The following is a 26,129-nucleotide window of genomic DNA, read 5'->3' as shown; positions in this document are numbered from 1 at the left end:
ACTGCAAACTGAAAAACCCCAGCAGGCCCAAGTGCTGTGAATTTTCTTTTCATTATCTGTCACTCACTTCCCTAATTCAGCTCCAACATGAAAGATCAGAGAGACGAAACTTGATGAAATACAGAGTAAAGCATAAGCCGTACGCTTTGTAACTCATGGCGAGAACAGGGAGAACTCCATTATTTTTGGAGCCACTGCTGCCACCACTGGAACGTTCCTCACACCCTCTTCCTCTCTCCCTCCAGCTAATCCATCATCGTCTAACCACACTCCCTTCAAACAAGAGGCTCTTTTGTTTAAGCTCGGCCATCACGAGAGCTGACGTCGCGATACACACAAGGCGCTATTCCAAGACCTGTAATAACAGAAAAGAAGAACGGATGATCTAAGTTTCGTATTAGACCTGAGTTGAGAGCTGACCTTTTCTGCTTAATGTCATAGCTCAGATTATCCATCGTGGTGTGATACCGAAAGCGAGATAAAATGCCCTCTGTTGAAGTGTCCCTGTTGTGTAACTCTGGCTGACCCTCAGCTCAGGGATACCTTTTTTGTAAAGAGTGGCGCTGAAACTCAGACATTTATAAAAGATCTGTCACAGCTGGAAGAAATGAGGCAGTGAAAATGGTGATTCAGCTCGTGATTTTGTAATGTAAAGAATAAAGTGTGCTGTAATCAACAACAAAGTGAAACTGGGGATGTGGTAGTTTAGTGGATAAGGTGTTGGGCTACTGAACGATGGTTGTGAGTTCAAATCACTGGTTCACCAAGCAGCCACTGCTGGGCCCCTGAGCAAGGCCCCTTAACCCTCAATTGCTCAGTTGTACTAAATTAAATTAATTAAGATAAATCGTAAATTGTTCTGGATAAGGGCGTCTGCCAAATGCCAGAAATGTAAAGTCATCCATCTTGAAGAATGTCCTTTGTCAGGTAAGTTTCAGGCAGTAACAAGATGATGAAATATTACACCGATGGAGCAAATTATACACCTGAATTTGAATCTCTGCCAGCACTATTGTCAGAAATGCTGTTGTAAAAATGAATCAATACCTTCTAACCAATCAGATTTGAGAAATAAGCAGCACTGTGGTCGAAGCTTTTTAATACGCTCCCATAATCCCATCTCTCATTGACAGAATGCACGATATAAAAATGCGCTCACCACATAATGACTAGAAACTATTATTTCTACACAGCCCATTTCTGTGGATGGTCCTATTTTTCATCTCAGTGTTTCTGGATCATTAATTCAACCTCTCACTTCTGCTTAGTATGAAAAAAAAAACAAAAAACAGCCAGACCATTTCACATTTTCTAAGAGGATGCAAATTTAACAAGCTGAAACTCTCACTTGTGGTATTTCACCCCATTGCTCCATTAGGCAAATAGCTTTGCCCCTCTTGGCTAATCAGAAGGCTGTTATGGACCTGTTATTATTTCATTTACTCACGAGCATTCTTGATTGCCTCGCTTTGTAATGCTAATTTGGTGCTGATTGGCCTCTTGGGCTTCAGTTCTGGTTTGGTCTATTGTGGTACAGTGCCCCTGATGTCCCTTTTGGAGCCAGATGGTAACTCATACCAGTGAACTTCTTACAGCTCAATGCATGCAGCAAAGATGGTGTAGATTCCCCAACATTTACATTTACACACTCAATTATACATTAAAGACACCTTCTGTGAGTGCAGTTTGCGGCTGCAAATGAACAAGATCGGGGCGAGTTTTCATCGTAGCTCTTCTGTAAATAAAACATTCGCTCGCTCCTCAAAGGAGAAGTGTCTAGCAGGGAAAAGCCCTGAAATATTAATGGAGAGGGGTTCGAGCAGAATGAAGGAAACGCCAAACGCAGAGCTATGTGGTAGGGCTGGGCATGACAAAAAAGCAAATTAGGGTAAACATTAGGTCTGGCATGTGATGAGGCGAGTTTACAAAGCGGTTCTGATTATTTCAAGACCTCAGCCTTCAAGGAGAACACTTGCCAAAAATAAAATCTATGAATTCCACCCCAAATAAATCGAAACATCATTACTGAATTGTACTGGAGCTGAATTGTAATGGCGGTTAATGTAGCTAATACTTATGGGATGTTAGCCATTGCTTATTACAGCCAATATTTTACAAAAATGATAGTAAAAAGCAAATAAATTTATAGTTAAACTAAAAACAGACCAAATTCTACAATTTGATTGACACAGTATGTCATTTATTTTGTTGTATTGTGGCGTTGTTGGTTAAAAGTATTCACACCCAGGGCTTCATAAAACCACCTTTGGCTACAATTACAGTCTCACTCTCAGCTTTGCACATCTGGATCCTGATCCATTTTCACAACAGAATTGAAAAAGACTGGTTACAAGCTAGATGGTGAATAATTTTCATGTCCACAGATTCAGATTCAGGCTTGCAGTTTTCACACCTCAGTAGAGCTTTGGCTGTATGCTCAGGGTCCATGTCCTTTTGGAAGGCACACTTTTCCACTTGTCTCTATTTTGTGTCCTGTATTTGGTCTGACCCATCTTTTCCTTAATCTTTCCCAGTTTCCCAGTTAATGCTTATGACAATAGATACTAGTCTCACACTGAGAGCGTCCATTACTTAATGCTAAATGGTCTTGTTTCTCAAGTGTTCAATTGAAGAAACAATCTTATTGAGTCTCCCAATAGAGTGCTCATTTACTCATAAAAAATACCCACATCTCATACCACTTGATACTACGTGACCTAAGCCTAGTTTACGTTGCGCTAATGAACAGACCACGCAATTCATGGTTAATGATCACAAACAAAGCAAACTGCAAACTTATTGGCTCTCAACAATAGGAATATCAACAGTAGGGACTGCAGCATCGTCCTACAATACAAGTAACTCGATGAAACAATTAAAACCGTTAAACTGATTAATGCTAGGGGAATGAAAATAGCAGCTCTTTCCCAGTATTCTTCAAAATCCGCCTAAATATCAGCCCTGGACACAAAAACAAAAAGCAATTTATTCACAATTAATGCGCTTACATTGAATAATTAAACCAGGGGGTTAATGTTATAAAGAAAGTAGGTTAAGTATGCGAACCTGTGTGTTTTCATGATGTTAAAACATGTCTAAAAATGTGTATCGGTTCATCCCCTGCTTTTCGTAATGCTTTTTGTGAACTGTCTGCTTATTAAATATCACTCTTGTCCTGGATGTATGCCTGAGTGTGTTTGTGTGCGAGAGCTATGAAGTGTTCTCCCATTCTCCAGGGTCCCGCTCAGGATCAGGTTGGCTACTGGGCACAATGAGGGATTTACATGTTTGATGTTGACCCTCTGTGCCGGGTCTGTGTGTTCGGGAGGGGAATAAACGCAGCATGTGCTGCTGAATGACTGTCAGACTCAGGAAGCCCACATGTCCACATGAGGATTTGTGCCAGTTCCCAGTCCAGAAAAAAAAACGGATCAGACAGACACACTGGATCACTGAAGCCTCTTTAAAGCAGTAGTCTGGCTGTTTTTTTGTCCGAAAACTATGAGCATCTTTGTCTTTATAGATATACTTCCACTAATCTTTGTCTGTTGCCTCTGTAACATAAGCATCAAAATACAAGGGAGTGGGATTTAAAAGACATTTCTCTGTAATGAGAGATACTTGATGGAACATCTAGCTAAATTGATATATTTATATAATTTTATTCCACTTTTATTCAACATCGGAGAGATACGGAAGTGGTTCTACTTAGTTATGCACAAAATACTAAAAAAAAAAGTATTCCATCTCTGAAAAAGATCAGATATTGTAAGGATTTGATCTGATGCATTGATTTAAAAACCAGTGATTATGGATATACTGGATTATGAATCGATTATTATTGATTATAGAGTTTACTGTAATACAGATATAGAAAAGTATAAAAGGGTGAAATATTTAAATGTTCTTAAATTACTGATAGTAAATTAATGATAGTATATAGTAAAATTAATTAACTTGTTGCCTTATGAGCTAAAAATTCAGCGATATTGTCAAATTTGTAATCGCCGTTTTAATTAAAATGAAATGAAAAATTTAAAATAAATGAAAGAAAAAATCGTTGCTTAAATGAAAAATTATTGCTTCTTACAAAAAAAAAAAGCCTCACTCATTATATGCAAGTTGTCTTGAACTTAAAAAAATATATATCACAGAAAGAGCTAATGAATGGAAATTATATTTATTTATTTATTTATTTATTTTATTAAAGTATATTCATTTAATATTTCTTGGTCATATAAGACTTAAATGCAAGCCTTGGGTGTGTTGTGATGTTTTTTATCATGGTGGATGTGTGTGTAAAGAAGAATAAAAGGCAGTGCTGTGAGGCTGTGGTGTGTGTGTGTGTGTGTTACTGGTTGGCTCTCTGCCCCCTTTGATCTCAGGTGTTCAAGGCGTGCCAGGTAAATCCCTTGCTGTCAGGAACTGTTACACACTTTGCACACACACACACACACACACTCTAAGCTTTTCTCTCAGCTCGCTGTGTTGTCCTGTAATAGGTGAATGTACAGATTAGACAGCATTGTCCTGCATCTACATACCATCAAAGCAATCAGGGTTCAGGATCAGCTTGACGTTCTACAGGATAGGTGATCTATAGAAAAGCTTCATGCTTCACACTCGCCGTTTCAGGGTTTGACTGATACCTCAGGATGGATCAGAACGTCATGGGAGGTCTGCTTTGGCACATTAAAAAACAGAAATGTGACCGAGGGAGGGAACCATATTGAGAAACTGCCAACATTTTTTCCCTTAGGATGTACAAGTCTCATTAGTGTGTGTGTGTTTTTTTTTTTTTTTTTTTTGGAAGTGTAAACCTACTTAGTGCACTTGCTCACAGATAGCTCACAGGTGTGTAAAAATGGTACTGGTTAAATGTGTGTGTATGTGTGTGTGTTGACACTTTCCAAAATTCCTTTCTTTTAAATCACTCATGTTTATAGTATTTGGTATTGAAATGAATGGGAGGTCATAATTTCGAGCTCTCATAAGTCGCTTTCCACTGAAAAATAAAACCCCACAAAATTAAAATCAGAATTTTTTCATCATATACTAAAATGTTCACTCCCCACATGCATCAATGAGCCTTGGCCGCCCATCACCCTGTCGCCGGTTCACCACTGTTCCTTCCTTGGACCACTTTTGATAGATACTGACCACTGCAGACTGGGAACACCCCACAAGAGCTGCAGTTTTGGAGATGCTCTGATCCAGTGGTCTAGCCATTACAATATGGCCCTTTATCAAACTCGCTCAAATCCTTACGCTTGCCCATTTTTCCTGCTTCTAACACATCACCTTTGAGGACAAAATGTTCACTTGCTGCCTCTAATATATCCCACCCACTAACAGGTGCCATGATCCAGTTTTGGATAGACTGTAGATATCACTAAAGCCTCACATCCCTGTTGTTCCCTAACCAGATGGAGCCCGGTGTAGTTTTCTGCACATGTAGCCATCCACCTCAAGGTTTAATGTGTTCTGGGATGCTTTTCTGCTCACCATGGTTGTAAAGAGTGCTTATTCCATCTGACCTGCCTGAAGATCAATTCAATTTATTTGTATAGTGCTTTTAACAATGGACATTGTCTCAAAGGAACTTTACAGAAGTATGGAGACAAAGAATAAAAATCCCTAACATTTGGTGAAGTTTGATCTAGTCTGACTTGATGTTTTTGTGCTCTTGCCACAGATTTTCCATCATGAGCACATCATACTATTATTGTCACTGCTACATTAAACAGAATATTGTGTACCTATAAGGATCCGAACGACTTCAGCTATTTCACTGTTTGGATCTGAGAATTCTTTATCAGCATCCAGAACAAGCTCCAAACGTTCTGAAGTTTCAGGCATCCACGCTTTTTTACTTCATCTTCTGTCAGCAGGTGCAAATATTCACTCTTTTTAATAAGCCAGTCTCAGCCAGCTTCCTTCACTGTTTATCAACTAGCAGTGTGACGTGCAGGCCGCAGGTATGCTGTCTTTCCTCTCTGTCTCTCTCTCTCTCTCTCTCTCTCTCTCTTTTCTTAGTCTCAGATAAGAGAACGAACACAAGCATGCCACGACCCCAAATCCTGGCTTGACAAGCTATACCGTAACTCTGCTAATCCGATTAGCCAACCTCTATCAAAACAAAACTTCAAAACATCCCTGCTAGGACTGTCACAAAACATTTCAGAGGCAGGGATTAGAAAGTCAACAATAAACTCTGGAGCTTTGGAGAACTTCTCGGAGATGTTTTTCTCCTGCCTCAGGTTAGGAAGAGATTCACAAAAAGGACTAAGTTTGACTTGAAAACGAATATATATTACTCAATTCTTTTTTTATTGTTTTTGAAATGGCAATAAATCCATTAATTAGCTGTTTATGCAAATGATAAAAATGATGCTTCTAATTAATGTGCATGGTGCATGCTTTCCCAGAGTGAAAACTAGCTAAAAATGGAAGATTTGTCCACTGCTAAGAGATGAAAAATCTGTTTTTATTGCCCTTGAAAATAAGGCTATTATGCATAACTTTATGTGCTATAAATATTTGCATTTGTTACCAATTTTTTATCAACTCTCATCTGCTGCTTAACTGATAAAAAAAGTAGCTAAACTTTTTATACCTGGATTTAAAACAGTAGAAAAAAAAGGTTTTTAGACTAATGCCCTTGAATCTGAATCTCCTTTTAATTTTCTAAACTGTGTATTTTGAACAAAAAAACTCTGTAGTCACGTTCATGTAATTAAATCCTGATCTAAAGCTTGTGCTCTATGCTTTCAGGCTTTTCGAAAGATTTCTGTATATCATTAAAGAATGATGAGGGTACATTTGAGAAACATATGTCGAACGTACAATAAATCTCTCAGGTGCTTAAAGCTCTCAGCTTTAGAGAGAGAACTGGGAGAGAGTGTTAGGTTCCCCAGGTGTCCACACAATAGCTGTGGATCTGAGGTTATGGCTGGATGGACACAGCCTGAGGCCCCCACTTTCTCCACCGCGGAGCTTTTGGGGAAGAACGAATACGAACGGGGTCTGGGAGTGGAATGAGCCAGGCGTTCACTCAATGCAGAACGTACGAGGGAGGGATTCGGAGACATGACAATGGCAAGAGGGTGATGAATGGGACCAGTGGGATGTGACTGCATCTGACTGTGACTGGGGTTTAATAAGGCTGTGGGTGTACGTGTGTGGCCAGGGTGTGAACTGATTTTTGACGAAGGATGAAGTGACACGTGTTTGTACGCGTCTTCTTCTTTTAATCGGCACGTGTATTTATGGGTCTGTATTAATCGAGGGACAACAAAAAGGTCGAGCGGTTCCAAGTGTAGTTCGACTTCTGTTCCAGATGTGAAGCACGGTGGTGGTATCATGCTGTAGAACAGGGCTGGAAAAGGGTAGAATCTATAGATAGGAAAGTACAAATACTGAAGACATCAGACGGAAAAGACTACATAGAAGAAACAACATTTTGAACTAGCTATGGAACTGCAGATTAATTATGTAGATAATGAATCTTATAGATTATTTAACGTGTAAGAGAGCCTTACGTTTTAATGCTAACCGATTAGAGGTGCTCTTTTCCTCCCTTTTTATTGGTCGCTGTAATGTGTAAAGGACGTTAGAGGTACAATTTAGGTTATAGGAGAATATCTAGACCGGATTGAGCTGAATGGAAATCGACGTTAACTCAAATAATCACCACTCTTTACAGCCATGTTGAGCAGAAAAACATCTCAGCACAACACGAGGTGGCTGGTAGGCTAATGACTGAAACCTGTTGATTAGCTGCAGATATTCAGTCGGTCTTTTTAATGTATTTTTAAACACTGCCCTCCTGCAATAATTGGTCCGTCGCCATGGAAACAGGCGCATTAGTCACTACAGGTTCTTAACTGTACCTTTTTTTTTTTTCCTTTTTTTCGAAGTAGATGCTTATGCATGCAGACAGATGTGTGAAGTTCGGAAGTGAGTGAACTTCAGCATGAAAGAAATGAGGATGACTCTTTAACTCTTAATTATTTACTGTTTTATTAATAACTTTATTAGAATTCTGCAGCATATATATATATGTATATAAAACAGTCTGGCCAGCGGACATCAAAAAAAGCGTGAAATTGAATTTTGAAATTGAAATTGAATCTCAGACGGTTGTTCAGTAGATAATTAAGCACATGGGTTTGTGTTAGAATTAGGAACAAATGAATGCTCATTAGATAAAGAACTAGAAACTGAAGGGCTCTTGTAACATTCTTATCATTTTTTAGTTCTCTTTTGCTAATTTGCTAATCCAAATTCATGCGCAGTTCCCGACAGCCCTAATACACACACACACACACATACACACACACACATGAGAGGAGTGGTGAAGACAAGCCTTTTGTTATGTTGTGCAGTCAGAGTACTGCTGGATTTCCTCCCCCTGTTCAGCAGGAGCTCGCTACTGACCTTCACGCTAAAGAGGAAGCAGAGTGATGAGGTCGCCATGTTGCATCTTCACCCCTGAACCCTGGCCTACAGCCCTTCTCCACTCCCATCACTCACCACCAAAGTGGAAATCCCATAATACCGCCGTCTCCCTGGCACCCTACTACCGTGGCGCCCCCATTTCCCAGATGTTTCCAATTAAAAAGCGGGCCTTTCAGCGTGAGCTCGGTCTCTCCATGCTGAGAGAAAGAGAGACAAGGGCAGACAGAAGGGGAGACACAAAGCTCTGAGAAGGACTATTGGGGGCGATGGAGAGGAGGGGAGGATTTTGGTTGGCGTGGGCGAAAAAAAAAGATGCTTTTTTTTTAGCCCTGAAAGAGGGGCTGGGAGAAACAGGACGACCGAGACACACGTGGGTGGCTTTCAAAAAGTCGAGCTGTTTTGGTTGTAGGCAAGTCTTGAACAGGATTAGGAGTGTAATCAGTCACATCTCAGCCACAGAGCCATGGATTAAGATCAGAGCAGTGATCATGCACACTGCATACACCATATACGATAACAGATAATAGACCAGACTGTAAGTGTATCAGGCTCTTCTTCATCTTTCAGAAACTTGATTTTTTTCTTGGAATATGTTCATACATCCCCAAAGAGAGAAATCTGTCAAAAATCTGAGCAGGACTTTAACAAAGGGATGGAGACATTGGGTCATTTTCAACCCAGTGGGGTTTCTGATATCTTATGTACAACAGATAATCTACACTGGGAAGAAGAACAGAACTTTAATAGACAGCACTGTGGTGGAAACTTGCAAGAGTGGTTTTTTTGCCAGCTCAATCAGTATGATGTACTATTTCCAGCAGGTCAGTACTCTCGAGATATGGTCAGGAAGGGGGGTTTAGCATGGGGAGGTATAATATGAGCCCTAGAGAGCAGGTCAAAAGTTTCAGGTTCTCTCTTTACTGGTTTCTGTTTGCGAAACAACATTTTTGAACACCGTTACCCAATGAGATTTTGAGTTCACAGAATTTCACATTACTGGAGAATAAACAGTGTTGAGGTTTTGATATGAACTCTCCTTGTGAAAGTTACTGTGGCCATGTCAAAAGCGTGACTGAATTGAGAAACTAGGCAGCAACTAACATTCTTTCTCTCAGACCTGTGGAGCCACTACATATTTTTCTAACTGCTGTTTTCGTAACACAGTGCGTGTTTAAGATCACGCCAAACGCAAATACAATTGTCTAATGGGGCCGTGATTGACAGGCGAGAAGATGACCCCTCCTTCTCATTCATAGACGGTTGTATGAAAGTGCCAATTATGCTCTCTCTTGGGTTCCAGCCTCTGGATGGCTGTTGACTAGTTTGACAGCAGTTTTCCAAGATGCTAACCAGCAGATATTTAGGGTTGTCAGCTAGAGGATCGCGACCCGGTTGCGGACACAGCAGAGTATTTCAGTAGATCAAACTGAACACGTGACAAAATGGCTGAAGTTCAGAGGATTTAATATGAATCAACCTCCATGAGGTTGTCGATACACATCATAATATATTAATTCGTATTTTGCGATGAAATCTTGTAACTTTCAGTGGCACTAATTTACATATAGCCGCTGTAATCGACCTCGCATGGGAACCCGGTGGTTTTCGGTTCGTCATGACGTGTAGAAGACAGAGCCAAGCTAAACAGCGAACTTTCAAATAAAGGAAAGAAGTTGCTGTCGAGTTAGGATCGAGAAGAAAGCCCACGACTGTAACTAATCAGAGTCAGTTATTCTGTGAAGGCTGTAAAAACACCACACTGACGCAGACCTTTTATTTTTCTTGGAATAGGGTTAAATGAACTACTAACAGATTTTTTTTTAAAAAAAGAAAATGAAAGGATGTGACAGCGTTGTTTTTTTTCTTTAATACATGTTCATTATTGATGTATGATGTTTTTTGGGGATTAATTTTACACTGAATGTGAGTGATTTGAAATTAATTCTGCTCAGTGTTTCACTTTCATTATGATTTCCTGGTATGGTTTTCTTGTAGTAGCAGTATTTGTGATATTTGGATACCGTAAAACTCTTCATGCCCGAGTTTCACCTTTGCTTCAGTGGAAAATCTGACTTGGATACTGTTCTATAAAACGAATCATTAAGACGCTCCTGTGCTCATCAAACTTCTTATCCATCTACTATTATCCATCATTATCTCACTAGGTGGCACCCAGAAGAGAGCGAGCTTTCCTTTTGACCCTTTGTGTGCTTTCCGTCATTAAAATTGCTAGTTTCGTAGCTTGAGAAGTACAGGTGCTCCTTTCAGCTTCCGAGTCAGCTCTAACATGGGATTATGGTGCTGGAACATTCCTAAGATGACATCTTCAACCCTGTGATGCCGTGCCAGGGCCCTCGAGCAGTCCATTGCTGTATGGTTAGTGCGCCTGCGAACTCGGGTCACCAGTTAAAAGCTCTGGCTGACCTTGGATCAGTTCAGCAGGGGGAAATTTCACCCTCAGACAGTAGATGGCCATTCATGATTGCATTGTGATTCGGTTCAGAAATGCAGGGAATGTAGTGGCAAAAGATTTCCAGTGTTTCATTCGTTGTCCAAGTCACATTTTGAGGTTTCTTTTTATTGTTGGGAAACATTGAAATTCATTGTGTCTGTGAAAGGGGGCTTGTGGTTGATCAAGAAATATTTGAGATTATAATACAAGTCTGGATGGGTTGAAAGGGACAAAGTAAATATGCCACAGTCTTTGTTGAATGAATGCTTTTTTTGCAGTTGGCGCCCAAGTGTCATTGGCTATGGAAGACGTCGTCGAAGTGTATAAAGGTGATACAGCCATCATCCAATGCCAGTACAGCTTTGCTCAACATCCCAACATGGTCATGGTGCAATGGTTTGTGGTATGTACCATCCACTTATATGATACTCCTACCAACATTTCACTATAACTACTGTTGCTTCGATTTGAAACAATATTATCCCTGAATCTCAGCGTGGACCTGGAGGTAGAAGAGTGAGGATCTCGTACAGCGACCTCACCATGCAGAAGGTGGACGAGAATACGACCTACACGGACCGCATCAGCATCGTAGGGTACCCAAACGGCGAGAACCTGACCATCGTGGACGCCACGCTCTCGGACGAGAGGGAGTTTTTCTGCCAGGTCAACGGCCTCGCTGCTGGCACCGGAGAGGGCAGGACCAACCTGAAGGTTTTCAGTAAGTCCGCTTCCTTTCCAGCCCAAGTTTGGTCACTTATTTGGAATTTTTTAAATTTTGCTTCCTGTTTATTTTTTTTTATTTAGACCCCCCAGAGCCTCCTATAGTAGAAGCAGTGTATTCTGGAGTTTCAACCACCAATCCATTACCGTCAAAGGTAGGTACTAGTCTCAGGCCGTTCATGCAGGTCCGGTTAGTTCTGTTTCATTATTCCTTATAGGTTTCTGTTTATTTCATTTAGGTTGCAACTTGCGAAACAAGAGAAGGCTTCCCCAAGCCAAACATCACCTGGTATCGCAATCATCAGCCGCTGGACCCCAAAAATGGCCGTAAGTACTGTTTTTTCTTTTGTATGCTAATTCGCATAGTTGAATCTTAATTCTGATTGGTCAGAAGGTGTTGATTCATTTTCTTTCAGCAGCTTGGACAGGCTTTATATACAGATTAAAAATGTGTTATTTTTACACAGAAACATATAATCGTTGATGTGGCAATGTGCTCTTATGGAAGGAGTCTTCATCTGGTTTTAAGAGGAATAAATCACTTCAGGGTCATGCTGTTATTAGAAAATAATTGACTTTAGGGTGGGAACTGCAATGGGTCAGCGATCATCAGAGCAACGTGTGCTTTCTTTCTTCCTTCCTTTTTTCCATCCTTACATAACGCAAGACTTAATAACCCTTCATCATTTATCAGTTCTTCCTTCCATCCAGGACTAATCAGGCAAATTGGTATGAATTGGTTGACAATGATAAGACTATTTAGATCTCATTAGAGATGAGTCATTACAAAGACAGCTCATCCTTTCCTCTCTATCTGTCAATTAAAACCTATGCGTGTGTGTCTGTGTTTGTACAGAGGTGAACGTGGTTACCCTGGTGACCAAGGGGCCCAGCGGACTGTACACGGTGGAGAGCGAGCTCCAGTATAAAGTTGCAAGGGAAGACGAAGAGTCTGTGTTCTCATGCGAGGTCAGCTATCACGTTCCCGGTGCAATCCGAACGGCCGAGTCCAGAGGCGTCAACGTCACGGTGCACTGTGAGCCTCAACACCGTCTTACCTCCTTCTTCATCTTTTTTTTCTTTTACTTAATCAAGACTAAACTGAGCAAGGAAACAACCCACATATATTTAAATGTAGCATGTTCTGAGTTCTAGCACCAATAATCAGTCAAAATGGTCAGAAATGATTTGGAGCTTATTCACACTGACAGCTTGCTAGCTTGCTACTGAATTTATTTAAACAGTAGCTAATTTTAGCTCGTTTGTTGCTCCTGTGCTTCTTGAGCCCCTGTAAACAGTCGGTAGCTAAGCTGCAACTAACTTTTATGTAATAAACCTGTGAGGCAGTGTTACTAGCTAATGCAAGCAGATACAAATCTACATAGAGGACATAATGAAGACTCTTTAAAACCTAAAATATTTATATAAATTCAGATAAAATTATAAACAAACTGGCTCCAAAACCACTTTTGATTGAACTATTGAGAGATCACTGCTTGAAAATTTCAAATTTTCCCACAGAGTGACTTTTCCATTATCAAATCTGAGTCGCGCCGACCATGACGCGACTTCAGAATGTTCCCTCTTTGTTGCACATGACCGAATGATTAGTGCTAAAGCCACACTGCCTTGGTAACGTGTTTCTGAATGGGCCTCCATTTATGGTCTCCTTGTATGTGTGTGTCTCAGACCCAACATTGAACGTGGAGATGTGGAGGGATTCGCCCATGGGCCTGGTCAAGGAGGGGGACACGGTGGAGATCCGTTGCCAGGGCGATGGCAATCCCCCGCCGACCTTCACTTTCAGCCGAGAACAAGTAATAATGACCCCCTCCACCCTTTTTTCTCAATTCTTTGTTCACCCCACATTCTTCCAGCAGAGAGGGAGTGTTATCAGTGAGAAAAAGCTGAGCTCATGAGAGACGTATAGAGACGTATAGTTCCCTCAGCATGCTTCACACTCAAGCTTAGCATTGACTCCAGTCGTAGTTTATACAGTAGCAGCTGTTGTTCTGAGGTTACGGTTAAAAGGCTTTCTTCGGGTCCCTTATTTTGAATTGTATTCAGGAAAAAGAAAGCGATAAAATGTCTGAGACAGCAGTTTGTCTGAGATGAAAAAGTTCACAAATCCATAAAGATTAAAAATAATTGAAATAACCGATGATGCCGTGTTTCCGTCTCCGTGTTTGTAGGCGTTCGGATGCCGCCCTTTTAACTACATCGTCTTGTTTCATAAGCACTATAAATGAGAGAAGCAGACAGCAATTAGTGTTTCGTTGTCTGTAATTAGATTGAATGAACAGAACGTCCTGTTTCTGTCTCTGCAGAGACACATATTAAAGGTGGGGTTAGTGATTTAGGCCATACACATTAATAAAGAGCAACATCAGAACTGTAAATGAGTTAAAGCTGTCACTGTTGTCCAGAGTTCATGAGGAAATCACAGACATCCGTGGCCTCAAGGAGCTCTGTGGGTGGGAGGAAGGGTTGGTTTACTGTGTCAGTCTGTCAGTCATAGTGATTTTGACTAACCGGCTTGTTCTGCATGTGGAAGAGGGCAGATAACACTTCCGTCAAAGGGTGACATAGACTCCAAATGATGTAACTGGTTGGTTTTACACGGCACGTAGAAAGCATGTGTTAGCCTTGATCGTCCTCGGCTGGGAGACGTCTTACTGTATGATCGAGGTGGGTGGGAATTGCTTAGACCAAATTGGGTGAGAAAATTTAGGGTGAGGGGGTGAGTAATGGTTGATAGATATGCACATACATCTACAAAGAACAAACTACTTCGAAATGTAGTGTATTGTAGCATGATCAAACTACAATTTTTTTCCAAAAAGAAATAAAGCAAACTGAAGTGATGAAAGATCCAAAGATTCAGATTCTCAGCACTGCTGGAATCTGCTGACCGGTACTCACTCTGGGAACAAGTTCCTGTTGCCTGAGTATTAATGTCATAAATTCTAATAGCGCTATAATTATTCAGGATGGAATAATTACACAGGAGTGCATGTACGGTTTAAAAGCATTAATCCATAACGTCATGGTGTTTTGCGTATTTTACCTCACTCCTTTTTTTTTTATAAGACTTAGTCGAAGAAGTGACGAAGAAGTGATTCAAGCTCCCTGAGTCAGTAGACAGTAAAAGCAGTTACTCATGTGGCTGCATTCAGCTCATTAACCACAGCTACTGTCTCTTGTTCTTCTTGTACTTATATAATATAAAATAAATCCATGCTTTTCTAAGTATCAGTGGTGTGAGTAGGTATATGCCGTGATATGACAGGTCTGACCTGAGAAAGATCTTTATCTGTGAGTCATCCTCGTCTCTCAATAGGAGCTGGACGTTGGTCTGGAGGCTGAAGGCAACCTGCTGCTTCTGAAGGATGTGACGCGCAGAGACAGCGGCGTATATAAGTGCCAGACTCTGGACCTGGACTCTGAGGATTCTGACGTAGGGGCGAGCTTGCAGCTTGCCGTGAACTGTATGTAAATGGAGCTGCTCTCAAACTGTAGCACTTTTGTTCCTCTTCTCCATCACCACTTCCTGTTCACGAATAGAGGCAGATGTATCGGACCTGGCCTGTTTTGTGTTAACACACACATGCTAAATTTACTCTGAAAGTACAGTAATAACTCATGTCATGCAACGTACTAAGCACAGGATGTGTGTCTGTGTGTGTGTGTGTGTGTGTACAGATCTTGACCCAGCTGTGGTGATTCCCAAAGACTCAGAGATCATGCTGAAGGGAGAGAGTCTGACAGCCACATGTAACGCTTTGTCCTCCCTAGAGACATCCACTGTGTGGTTTAAGGTACTTGGGCTGTATATCACACCCTCAGGATTTATAGTGTTCATATATCATATGCAGTGTAGAGGTCATGTTGAGGTTATTGGACTGGAATTGTCATTATTATTGTTACTACTCTACTACAATGGATACAAAGGAACAGTTATTTAAAATAGTCTGTTGTAGGTGTGCTATTTAACAGCAACCCTGATGTTTCCGATACTGACGTTCGAGGTTCATTTTAAAACTGCATTTGAATTAGAATTACTTTATTGATTAATATTAATTATCCGATCGCTTCATAGTACCAACGTTAGCAGTAGTGCTACGATGAACGTTCATAGTGTGTAAATCATTAATGGTGGAAATAGTGTGAAAAAGCATTGATACTGTGATAAAAATGTGCTTTGCTAGACATCTGTGTGTGGGGGGGGGAGTGGAACATGGGATCCTTTACGGTTAAAAGTGTTTAGTTTTTGTATTTATTTAAAGAAACCTTGTGAATGTGGATAGTTTTTTAAGAGCATAACTGTAATTGTTGTTTGTTTTCATTTTATTTGGAAATGAATGATGAATGTGTGTGTGTGTGTGTGTGCAGGACGGTGTAGAGATAAGACGAGGACATGTGCTGCAGCTGCAGGATGCTTCCTTCGACACGGCCGGACGTTACGAATGCGAGGTGACCGTTCCCACCATACCGGGCCTGCACACCAGCGGATCAGTGCATATAATCGTGCACGGTGAGCCGCCCTCATGAGCCATCAGTGCAGCAGTGTATTTTTTTGTTTCTACTGTTTTTCACTTATTTGGTTTTTGCTTGAATAGAAAATATAAATCTGTGTTTATTTCATGACATTCTCAATACTTCTTGATGAAAATCATCTTTATACTGTAAATATTAGGCTCTTGTAACATAATAACTGGTAAAACATCTGCTCTCTCTCTCTCTCTCTCTCTCACACACACACACACACACAAACACACACACACCCCAGTGGGATTCCCAACAACAGAATAATGAGTACATTTCCATTAATAATGTTTATCCAGCTACAGATAAGCTATGTACATTCTATTAAAATAAAATAAATGAATGTGTTTTTAAAAAATCAAGACTGAAATGCGATCTTATCTGCCAGGCGCTCCTGAGCTGAGGGATGTGGAGAGGGAGGTGCCCATGATGGAGAGAGTGGGAAAGTGGCTGAACCTGACCTGCGAAGCGAGAGGTTTCCCTCGACCGGTTATTACCTGGAACGTTACTGGCAGCCCTGTGAGCAACACACACACACAGACAGAGTATAAATAATCCCCTGATGCATGAGATGATATGTGCACAACGTTATCAAAGTTCTACTTTTATTCATATCCACCTCTGGTTTCTAGCTGTTTTTTTCCAAGGAAAACACACAACTATCTCTATCTGTCACACACACACACTCACACACACACACATATTCATCGACAAGGAGGTACATACTAGTTGATGATCTCTGATGTATTTCTGTGTGGGTGTGTGCATTGTCAGAATTCACGTGAGGTGCTGAAGAAAGAGACAGAGGATGTTGTCCAAAGCGTCTTGACTCTGAAGGTGACCATGGATACGGTTGCTATGTGCAGCGCAACAAACGTGATGGGTGCAGACACCAAGAACTTCACCATCACGAGCAGTACGGCTTTTATTTATTCCTCTGAGCACATCAGCGTTACATTTACAGTGCCTTTGTAAACGGACGAATCATTATAGTTGAGGGAAAAACGGCAGTGATGATGTTGATCCTAATGAACGTCCTAATGTGTGAATGTGTTTTTCAAGATACATTTGTTGATGTAGATTTTATTTACATCAACTTTATTTACTTATAAAATATTTCGTACTACTATTTGAAGCTAGTGGACATGTTGCATGTTAGGACAAGTTAGGATAAAATCATCTGGTCTTAATGACACTTAATTAACTTCTTCATCCTCCTGCGTAGGATTTTCCCTCTATGATGATTTTTAGAAGTATGGAAAGAATCCACTACTAGAAATGAAGATACTAAACTGTCCTGTTTCTTGTCACTAGGGTGGAACCCACAACGTACAATTGTACATTTATAGATTTGGAATAAAAAAAACTAACTAACAGTGGTCCTTAGCCTTGCATCTTAAATAATCCCTAACAAAAAGTCCCACAACATACATATATATTTAGCCTTACAGATAAAAGATGGCAAGGAAATGTAAATTTCTCCATCCTATTGACAAGGAAATGTAAATTTCTCCATCATAGTGACAAATAAATGTAAATTTCTCCATCCTAGTGGCAAGGAAATGTAAATTTCTCCATCCTGTTGACAAGGAAATGTAAATTTCTCCATCCTATTGACAAGGAAATGTATATTTCTCCATCCTAGTGGTAAGGAAATGTAAATTTCTCCATCCTAGTGGCAAGGAAATGTAAATTTCTCCATCCTAGTGGCAAGGAAATGTAAATTTCCCCATCCTATTGACAAGGAAATGTAAATTTCCCCATCCTACTGACAAGGAAATGTAAATTTCTCCATCCTATTGACAAGGAAATGTTAATTTATCCATCATAAAGGCAATGAAATGTAAATTCTCCATCCTAGTGGCAAGGAAATTTTAATTTCTACATTTTAGTGACAAAGAAATGTAAATTTCTAAATCCTAATGGCAACAAAATGTAAAGTTCTCCATCCTAGTGACAAGAAATTGCACATTTTTCCATCTGCCCAATTTCTCATCAAATCCACAGACCTGGCAACCTCAGCCACACCGCTACTCAGAGCTAGAGATAAAATGAGGCATTTATAATATAAATTACTGTGTAACACAAAATCGGTGTAAGCCGATGAAGGTTCATATGTTTCCTTCAACTGCTTCTGGAACAATCTGACCTTTTTTTTAACGTGATCTTGCATTCTATTTCAATAAGAAGTCCAACAATATACATATATATGTAGCTTTACAGTTAAAAGATGGCGCCCTAGTGACAAGGAAATGACAAGTGAAAAAGTTTTTAGATCGACTTTCACGTTTTCACTGAGAAACCTCACAATTAAGCAAGAGATATTAGATATTCAGCAGCCCTACAGACTCCTAAACTGTTCTCTCTTTGCGTCTCTTCGCAGTTCCTATCGTAACCCCGACAGCGAGGAAGGATGCAGGTAATCACTTCTCGCAGCTTCTTCAGCCTGGACTTTCATTTCTGTCTTCCCAAATCCATCCGAAAGATCGGCTAATGATTATGAATAATACATGGGTTTTTTTTTTCATGGTAGAGGAACCATTGCAAAAGTTAGATTGGCTCTCCTCACCAGCCTCTGGGCATATTTAAAATTCTGTGTGAAGGAAAAAAAATCATATGGCAAAAAAAATAAAAGAAAAAAAATCAAGGCAGACGTTGGTTAGGAAAACACATCCCACATATGTGTATTTTTCTCCAGATGAGTATATAATTAGCTTTTTCCGAAGCGAACGCGGAACAAAAAAATGTTTCGAAGCGCCACGCCAGGGTAGCAAAGCGTTTAATTATTGTGGTAAACGGTTGCGGTGGCGACACGCTGTTTCATTGAGAAGATTTGGCTTATAAAATTCATTCCCAGACAATTGTTTGTCGTCTAACAGCGTGCTTATATTTAGTGTTTGGGGGAGAGAGAGAAAAAACGCCAACCTAAAGGCTTTTAACAGTCTCACAGGAGGAGTACGAGTGCACAGGCATTCGTCTTTTAATGCTGTTGTGCATTAGCAAGTCAATTATCCGGCTCGGTCTTTCTCCAGGAATGAATATGAAGCGTCTCCGAAGGACACATTCATGATTTTTTTGTTCGAATTTGCATATGTTTACTCACTCCGAGACTAATCACACGGCTGAGAGGAAAGTTTTCTGTGCTGACTTTAAGGCTGTTCATATAATAGATGGAGATATATATAATGGATTCGGGCCTGGATGTGATCTAAAAACACAAATAATGGAGAAATGGGTGTAAATGAGTGCTATTTTCACGCAGGCAACGATAAAGATCTTTTCTTCTTCTGGACGATTTGTAGTCAGGGTTTTGTGGCTAGGAAGGTGTTATATACCAACACTTTTCACTTTTAGACTATTAGATCTTTTCAGCATTTTTACCACTACCACCAGTTCTACCTCCACTACCACCAGTACTACCACCACTAACTACCCTCTTACTTATCCTCTGTACTTTTTACTTTACCCCAGGACAGTTTGGCAAAACATCAAGACATAATTTAATATAATAATTTATATTAAAAAAAAATACATTAAATTCTATATGAATTAGAGACTAGAATGTCAATTGGTGTAATAATGATTAATATATCCTAACTTGCAAATAAATGTATTATATTTTATATACTGATTTTTTTTTACTGAGTTTTATAACTCAGTTATTATAATTTGTTGTCACAAACCATGAAAATTGATATTTCTACATTTTAATAAACTGCTATGAAATACTGGGTGGACCTTCGTGATAGCCCTGTTGTAAATGGATTTTTTTACGCAGCTGATGAGAGATATTATAGATCTTTAGTTAGACCAATGTACATCCGACAGATAACAAGATATACTTTCTGGTACCAGTTTTTGATTTCTCCCACAAATTTCTCATAAAATCCACACACCTGGCAACCTCAGCCACACCACCACTGAGAGCTGGAGATAAAATGAGGCATTTATAATATAAAGTACCACTAGTGAAGGTTAACATGTTTCATTCAACTGCTTCTGGAACATTCCGACCTTTTTTAACGTGATCTTTATTATGCGTTGTATCTTTGGTGTGGAGTTATGGTGACTTGTTGACCTGATTGTATTTTATTCTCTGTTCCTCCAGTCGATAACAGCGGCGTGATGATCGTGATCATAATCATCAGCCTTCTCCTCATAGCCATCTTGGGCAGCGTGCTGTATTTCCTGCACAAGAAGGGCAAACTGCCTTGTGGACGTTCCGGCAAACAGGAAATGTAAGTTCCGGTTCACTCAAATGGTGTGCGTTTATTTTAAGAACATCACTGTGTGTATGTTTCTATTCAGTGTTTTTGTGTTTATTGAGGTTGAAGTGTGGTTTTTTGTCTAGTGCTTGTTAACGTGTGGGTTGTTGTTGTGTACAGCACCAAAGAGACGACCAACAAGGATAACATTGTGGTGGAGATGAAGGCGGAGAAGACAGAGAAGACGGAGAAGACGGTACTACTGAAGGGCGTCAATGGCAACAACAAACCACCAAGCGACCAGGTACCTATAGAAACGAATATGATTAGAATTTCCTCTCTACAGACTGCTGCTGGCTGGTTTCTCATAACCTCAGCAACACTGCTACTAAAATGTCATTTAAACAAGATTCCTTGTCTACAAAGACTCAGATAAGCAACCGTCATGGCTGAAAGGCGACAATAGAAACCTTAACGGTAAAGTTAAGTAGTTCATGGCTATAAACAATAGTTTGTTTCACTAAAGACTCTCAACAGATGTGATTCATCTCTGTTGGTCTGATGAGTGATCTTTAGCTAAATAATTTCCATAAATGTATATGATGCCTATGGAAAGGAACTGATACAGAAGCAGAGGAGGTTCATGTTAGTTGCTGAACTATGGGGTCTTCAGTTCAGTCTGCTGAAATACATTTCCGGGTCTGAAACACCCGTTGAGGTTTTCTATTTGAATGAATGACTTTTTTTCAAACTTCGTGCATCAGAAAAGAAAAAAAAAACAACTTGAAGATTTATATAAACTCTCAGTCATATATTTAATGAGAGTGGTGAGAACAAAACGATCCTCTGTCAGAAACTTTGCAGCTATGAAGCTCTGACCCTGGAGCGCACTCTTAGAACTTGTTTACTGTAAAGCTTAGAATATCATACATCTGCTTTTGTATGGCGTTACTATAGCAACGATTAAAAACTAATTAGAAAGAGCTCAAAAATAAACCTGGGATTTGTCTTGCAGCTGGAACTGCTGAATACCTAAAAGGAATAAAATACAGAATATAAGACACAGGTTAAGAATACAGGTTAAGAGATTTTTGTGCTTTATATCTGATTTGTCTGGAGAAATGCTGGAAATCTGATGCAAATCAGTCATTTTACATCCACAGTGTTACCTCTATGTTAGGTTTACATGATATAGCAGCTAATTCTAATATCTGACTTGCTTTTTCTTTCTTATTTTTTCATTGTGTTTCTCCTGGAGTAAAGTACACTGACCTGCACAAATAACCTGTGAAACCAAGAAAGATGTCCATTCACTGTCCCTTTACAACACAAGAATCGAGAGATACGAATAACGTCTGCCGGAACAGGAGGACCTCGTCTTCTCCGTCCGTTCGCGAGCTCTGCTAATTCCTGATTGGACGTATCGAACTAAAGTGAGCTCCTTCAGCCATGCCAGTTTTTTAATACTTCTGTTTTATGATTTGTCTTGTTTTTTTCCCCCCAAAACACAGTAATTCTCAACCACCTGAGGAACTCAATGTCACATTGTCTCAATGTATGACGTTTATAACCTTTTCAAAAAAAAAGTGTATATAGTATATGTAATATTAAGCGACTTGAATTTTACAGCAAATTGAAATTGGCCAAATTTTCTAGAGAATCTGCTAATCGAAAAATATCATTCAGCTGAAAGGTCAGAATAATGAAAAATGGTGGGATTTTCGTATTAAAGAAGGCTTTGTCAAACAGTATTTCTATAAACTGTACAACAGCACCATAGAGTAAGCAGGACCAGTACAACACATGTACAGAAATAATCACATTCCTCAACCATTTTCTTTCGCAGTAGTGTCACATAGTTCTCATTTAAAGCTCATAGTAACTCACTCACAAAGAGTCAAATCAGGTTCGATCCTTTTGGCCGATAAAAGAAGCCGATCCTCGTACTGACCAATAAACTGTACACGAGATTGTAGAGCCAGACATCACTTTGGAGGTTTGTTTTTGTCGCTCAGAGACTACTGCTTTTGTAAATATCGTCAGCAGACTAAACTGTAGCTGCGTTTTGACTGCTGAGGGGATTCACAGCTCCCTCTTTTTCTCTGCCTCACGTTCATCAGCCGCAGCGTCTGATCGTTCAGTCATAACGTCCATGTTTGTTACACTGAGACTTCTTTTTCTTTTGTGTGTATGTACGCTTGTTCATGTTTGCTCAAAAGGAACGTTGATATCGATACGTTTGTTTTGTCTCCTCAAACCACCGTGGATGAGTCGTGGGATTATCAAAAAAGATGTATAGGTTTATGTTAACCTCAAGCGAGGGTTTGTCCTTTTATTTTAGTGGCCTGAAGGCTGAATTGGATAAGAAGCGATTATTGTTTATTCGTCTTAAATCCGAGTCTGCTGTTCTGTTCTGCTGTTTTATTTTAATATTTATGTTAATAAATGTGGTTTCCAAGGCTAATCAGATAGCTGCAAGCTTCACTTATTTGCCTTGTATCACCGCAACACAAAATATCTGAAGCAAAACTGCTGTATATGTGAAAGTTTCTGTTATCTTTTATGGAAACCAGTTCAGATGTTAATATAAAGCCTAGTGCTTTGATCTTTTATAAAGATCCACCTTTCATCATCCCACAATCGCCAGCCATTTAACCTTCTCGTGATGGATTGCACGCTTTATTTTGGCCTCACATCCTGTTATACCTGGAATACACAAAATGATAGGTCCGCTTGAATTTTGTAACTTAACCTCCAGCAAATGTTCCAGCAGAAGGAAAACCAAACAGCTATGAAAGCATTGTTTAAATTCTCTGGATTCTTTCGACTCTTTCAACAAACATCCTCCTAGACTACTAAATATCGTGAAGTGACACGTCTCATCCTCACGGCTCGACAAGACAAACCGGATGTGTATATAAACCTGTTCACCTGTGCGGTCTCATTGTTTTTGTAGTAATGTTATAGTTCTGCTTATGTGTGTAAATTAAGAACATGTGGTTTGATGCTTGTGTTTTTTTATACACTGTAATTTTCATTTTGTTTTTTGCATAAACAATGCCAAATAAAGATATGTTACACTCTAAATCAGCGTGGCACAGGTTTTCATCTCCCAGCCAAGTCGAGATCGAGTCCAAATGGAACAGAGAGTGAAGATAGACACCGAAAACCATCATTTTTTTTCTTTACTTGGCTAACTAATTTGCTTCATTTATGGTTTGCTCCAATGATTAGGTTTCTAGTTGAAAGAGTGGCTTTTTGTCAAACTTTGTGCATCAGAAAAGTAAAAGAAAACAACGTGAAGAACTCTCAGTCCAATATTTAATGAGAGTGGTGAGAAAAGAAAACGCCTAACGATCCTCTGTCCTGTAGGAAAACTTGCAGCTCTGAAGCTCTGAAGCACACTCACACAAAGAGAATTTGTTTACTATTAAACGTAGATTATATCTTGTATCTGCCTTTGTATGGTGTTACTATAGAAACGATTAAAAACTTAGAAAGAGTGTAAAAATAAACCTGGGATTTGTCTTGCTGCTGAATACCTAAAAGGAATAAAATACAGAATATAAGACACAGGAGAAGAATATCAACATTACCCACAAGAGATGATCATGCTTTATATCTGATTAGTCAGGGTATTTTACTTAAACATGGCAGACTCCACCGCCCATATGGCCTGCCACTATGAGGTCTGTAAGACAACTCGGGCTTAATTTAAAGCTCTGTTTTCATGGGTGGAGTGTGAAGTGTAATGTGTATTTTGTGAGCAATTCAGTTCATAACTGCAGTTTAATGATCCACTGTTTCCTCTTGGAAGAAGATTGGGAATTATGAGAGGAATAACACAAGCGATTCTTTGTCTGCTTAGTAGGCTATGTTGAGATGTAGGAGTTTTGAGTCAGTCATAATTACATTTTCTATATATAGGATGTATTTTTTTTTTAAGTAAAGAAAAACCACAAAAGTCATCTACAATCTGTGGTGGGGTTTTTTGGGGTTTTTTTTTTTTTTTTGCCTTTTTATAAAGGATGTCACAAGTTTGTTTCATTCTGAAGGATGTAATTGACAAAACGACTTGAAAATTTAAAATCATTATAATATCCGTAGTAAGGATCATGGTCTTTTTGTACCTTATAAGCAATGAACTCACTCAGTCCAGTCTGTGGCAAAGGAAGGGAAGAGAAAGTGATGAAAGAGGTGAAAGAGTGCCCCCTACAGGTTTTACAGCCCACAAAAAATATGAAAAAATATCCATCCATCCATCGGCTATACCCACTTTATTCCTAATTAGGGTCACGGGGATCTGCTGGAGCCTATCCCAGCACACATTGGGCAAAAGGGGTACACCCTGGACAGGGCACCAGTCCATCACAGGGCCACACATATAGACAGACAACCACACACACTCACCAATCAACCTAATGTACATGTTTTTGGACTGTGGGAGGAAACCCACATAGGCACGGGGAGACCATGCAAACTCTACACAGAAAGGCCCCTGCCTGTTCCAACCCAGGACCTTCTTGCTGTGAGGCAACAGTACTAACCACTAAGCCACCCTGCTGCCTCATGAAGGAAACAAGGAATGCACTAAAAATTTAAATAAATAGATCTGTAGCCAACGATATGTGACAAACAAATGAAAATATGGTTAAGAGATGAATGAGAGAGAAGTAGCTCACAAATAAGAGTTTATTATGCTTGATGTATGATGGTTTCTTCCTAATATCGTTAGGAAGCCTCGGTTCGCTCATAAGGATGATTAAAAATGTAAAATGTAAACTTTATGAATGTTTTTATGCTTGTAAAGCTGTTCTGCCACATTGTCCATTGTTAAAAGCATACAGGTGTACAAATATAATTGGATTGAACTGAAATGAATGAACTGAACTTTAATAGTATGATTATTAGAATTATTATTTATATTTAAAAAATTGTTCCTTTTTAAGCTTTTTGGCCTCTTTGATTTTTTCCCCTTTTGTTTATATTTTACCATGTGGTGTTAATAATACAATGATTCTAATTCAAATGAATATTTTCTATTTAATTATTATTTTATGTCGAATACCAATAATGTAACAGCAAATACCATGAGTTTTGTTATGTCGTTTTGACATCTGGGATAAAACAAAAGCTGAGAAACATTATCAAGGAATAACCAACCAACTAACCAACCAACCAACCAATCAACTAACCAACCACACAAACAAACAAACAAATGAGTTAGTGAGAGAGTAAAAGAATGAATGATTTCCAGTTGGTTACGGTGTTGGTCCTATCTCTGAATCTACTACGACAGGGGGCGCTGTTGTGTTGATGTAAAACGAACAAACGAAACAGATAGCACTAGCGCTCACTGCAGGTGGACAGAGCAAGTGGTCACTCATATAAGGGTAAAGAGAAAGAGAGTATTTAACAGGCTTGCTACACCCTATGTAGTGCACTACACTAAACACTATCTTATAACTAATGCATAGATTTTAAATGTAGGTCCCAGTTTTACTGTTTATGTCTCATTTTGATGAAAACAAATGAGACAAGTCTTTATTTGGGATGCCAATAGTCCAGTCCTTATAGGTAATAACCCTTCAGTGGATAAGATGGACATGAGTTAATACTGCAGTTCCACCATCTAAGGTTTTTTGCATTATGAGGATAAATGTGGTGTGGTGTACGATTTTTTTTTTGTAGAAAAAGCTAAATGTAATCATTTATTTTCTGGAATATCTTGAACATTTGACTGT

At 39.5% G+C, this 26,129-nt stretch overlaps 1 protein-coding gene across 2 annotated transcripts in view; it reads left to right on the top strand.

The window, feature by feature from the left end:
- mcama (melanoma cell adhesion molecule a) overlaps positions 1-23,472 on the top strand; it is a 40,383-nt gene extending 16,911 nt beyond the window's left edge. The window contains exons 2-16 of one of the 2 annotated variants that reach the window (XM_058383809.1): positions 11,191-11,315; positions 11,408-11,633; positions 11,720-11,790; positions 11,875-11,962; positions 12,492-12,671; positions 13,325-13,452; positions 14,976-15,123; positions 15,338-15,453; positions 16,028-16,169; positions 16,569-16,699; positions 16,955-17,096; positions 18,564-18,599; positions 20,289-20,418; positions 20,566-20,689; positions 21,649-23,472. In XM_058383809.1, the coding sequence (XP_058239792.1) occupies positions 11,191-11,315; positions 11,408-11,633; positions 11,720-11,790; positions 11,875-11,962; positions 12,492-12,671; positions 13,325-13,452; positions 14,976-15,123; positions 15,338-15,453; positions 16,028-16,169; positions 16,569-16,699; positions 16,955-17,096; positions 18,564-18,599; positions 20,289-20,418; positions 20,566-20,689; positions 21,649-21,669 (1,808 nt within the window). In that variant the 3' untranslated portion in view covers positions 21,670-23,472. Of the gene's footprint in view, positions 1-11,190; positions 11,316-11,407; positions 11,634-11,719; positions 11,791-11,874; positions 11,963-12,491; positions 12,672-13,324; positions 13,453-14,975; positions 15,124-15,337; positions 15,454-16,027; positions 16,170-16,568; positions 16,700-16,954; positions 17,097-18,563; positions 18,600-20,288; positions 20,419-20,565; positions 20,690-21,643 lie in introns of both variants that reach the window. The other variant, XM_058383810.1, reaches the window with a different exon arrangement.
- Positions 23,473-26,129: the final 2,657 nt, after the last annotated feature.

The sequence above is a fragment of the Hemibagrus wyckioides genome, linkage group LG28, assembly GCF_019097595.1.
Source record: "Hemibagrus wyckioides isolate EC202008001 linkage group LG28, SWU_Hwy_1.0, whole genome shotgun sequence".
NCBI classification, from domain to species: Eukaryota; Metazoa; Chordata; class Actinopteri; order Siluriformes; family Bagridae; genus Hemibagrus; species Hemibagrus wyckioides.
The sequence above is the reverse complement of the archived record's forward strand: the minus strand, read 5'-3'. Positions and strand labels throughout refer to the sequence as shown.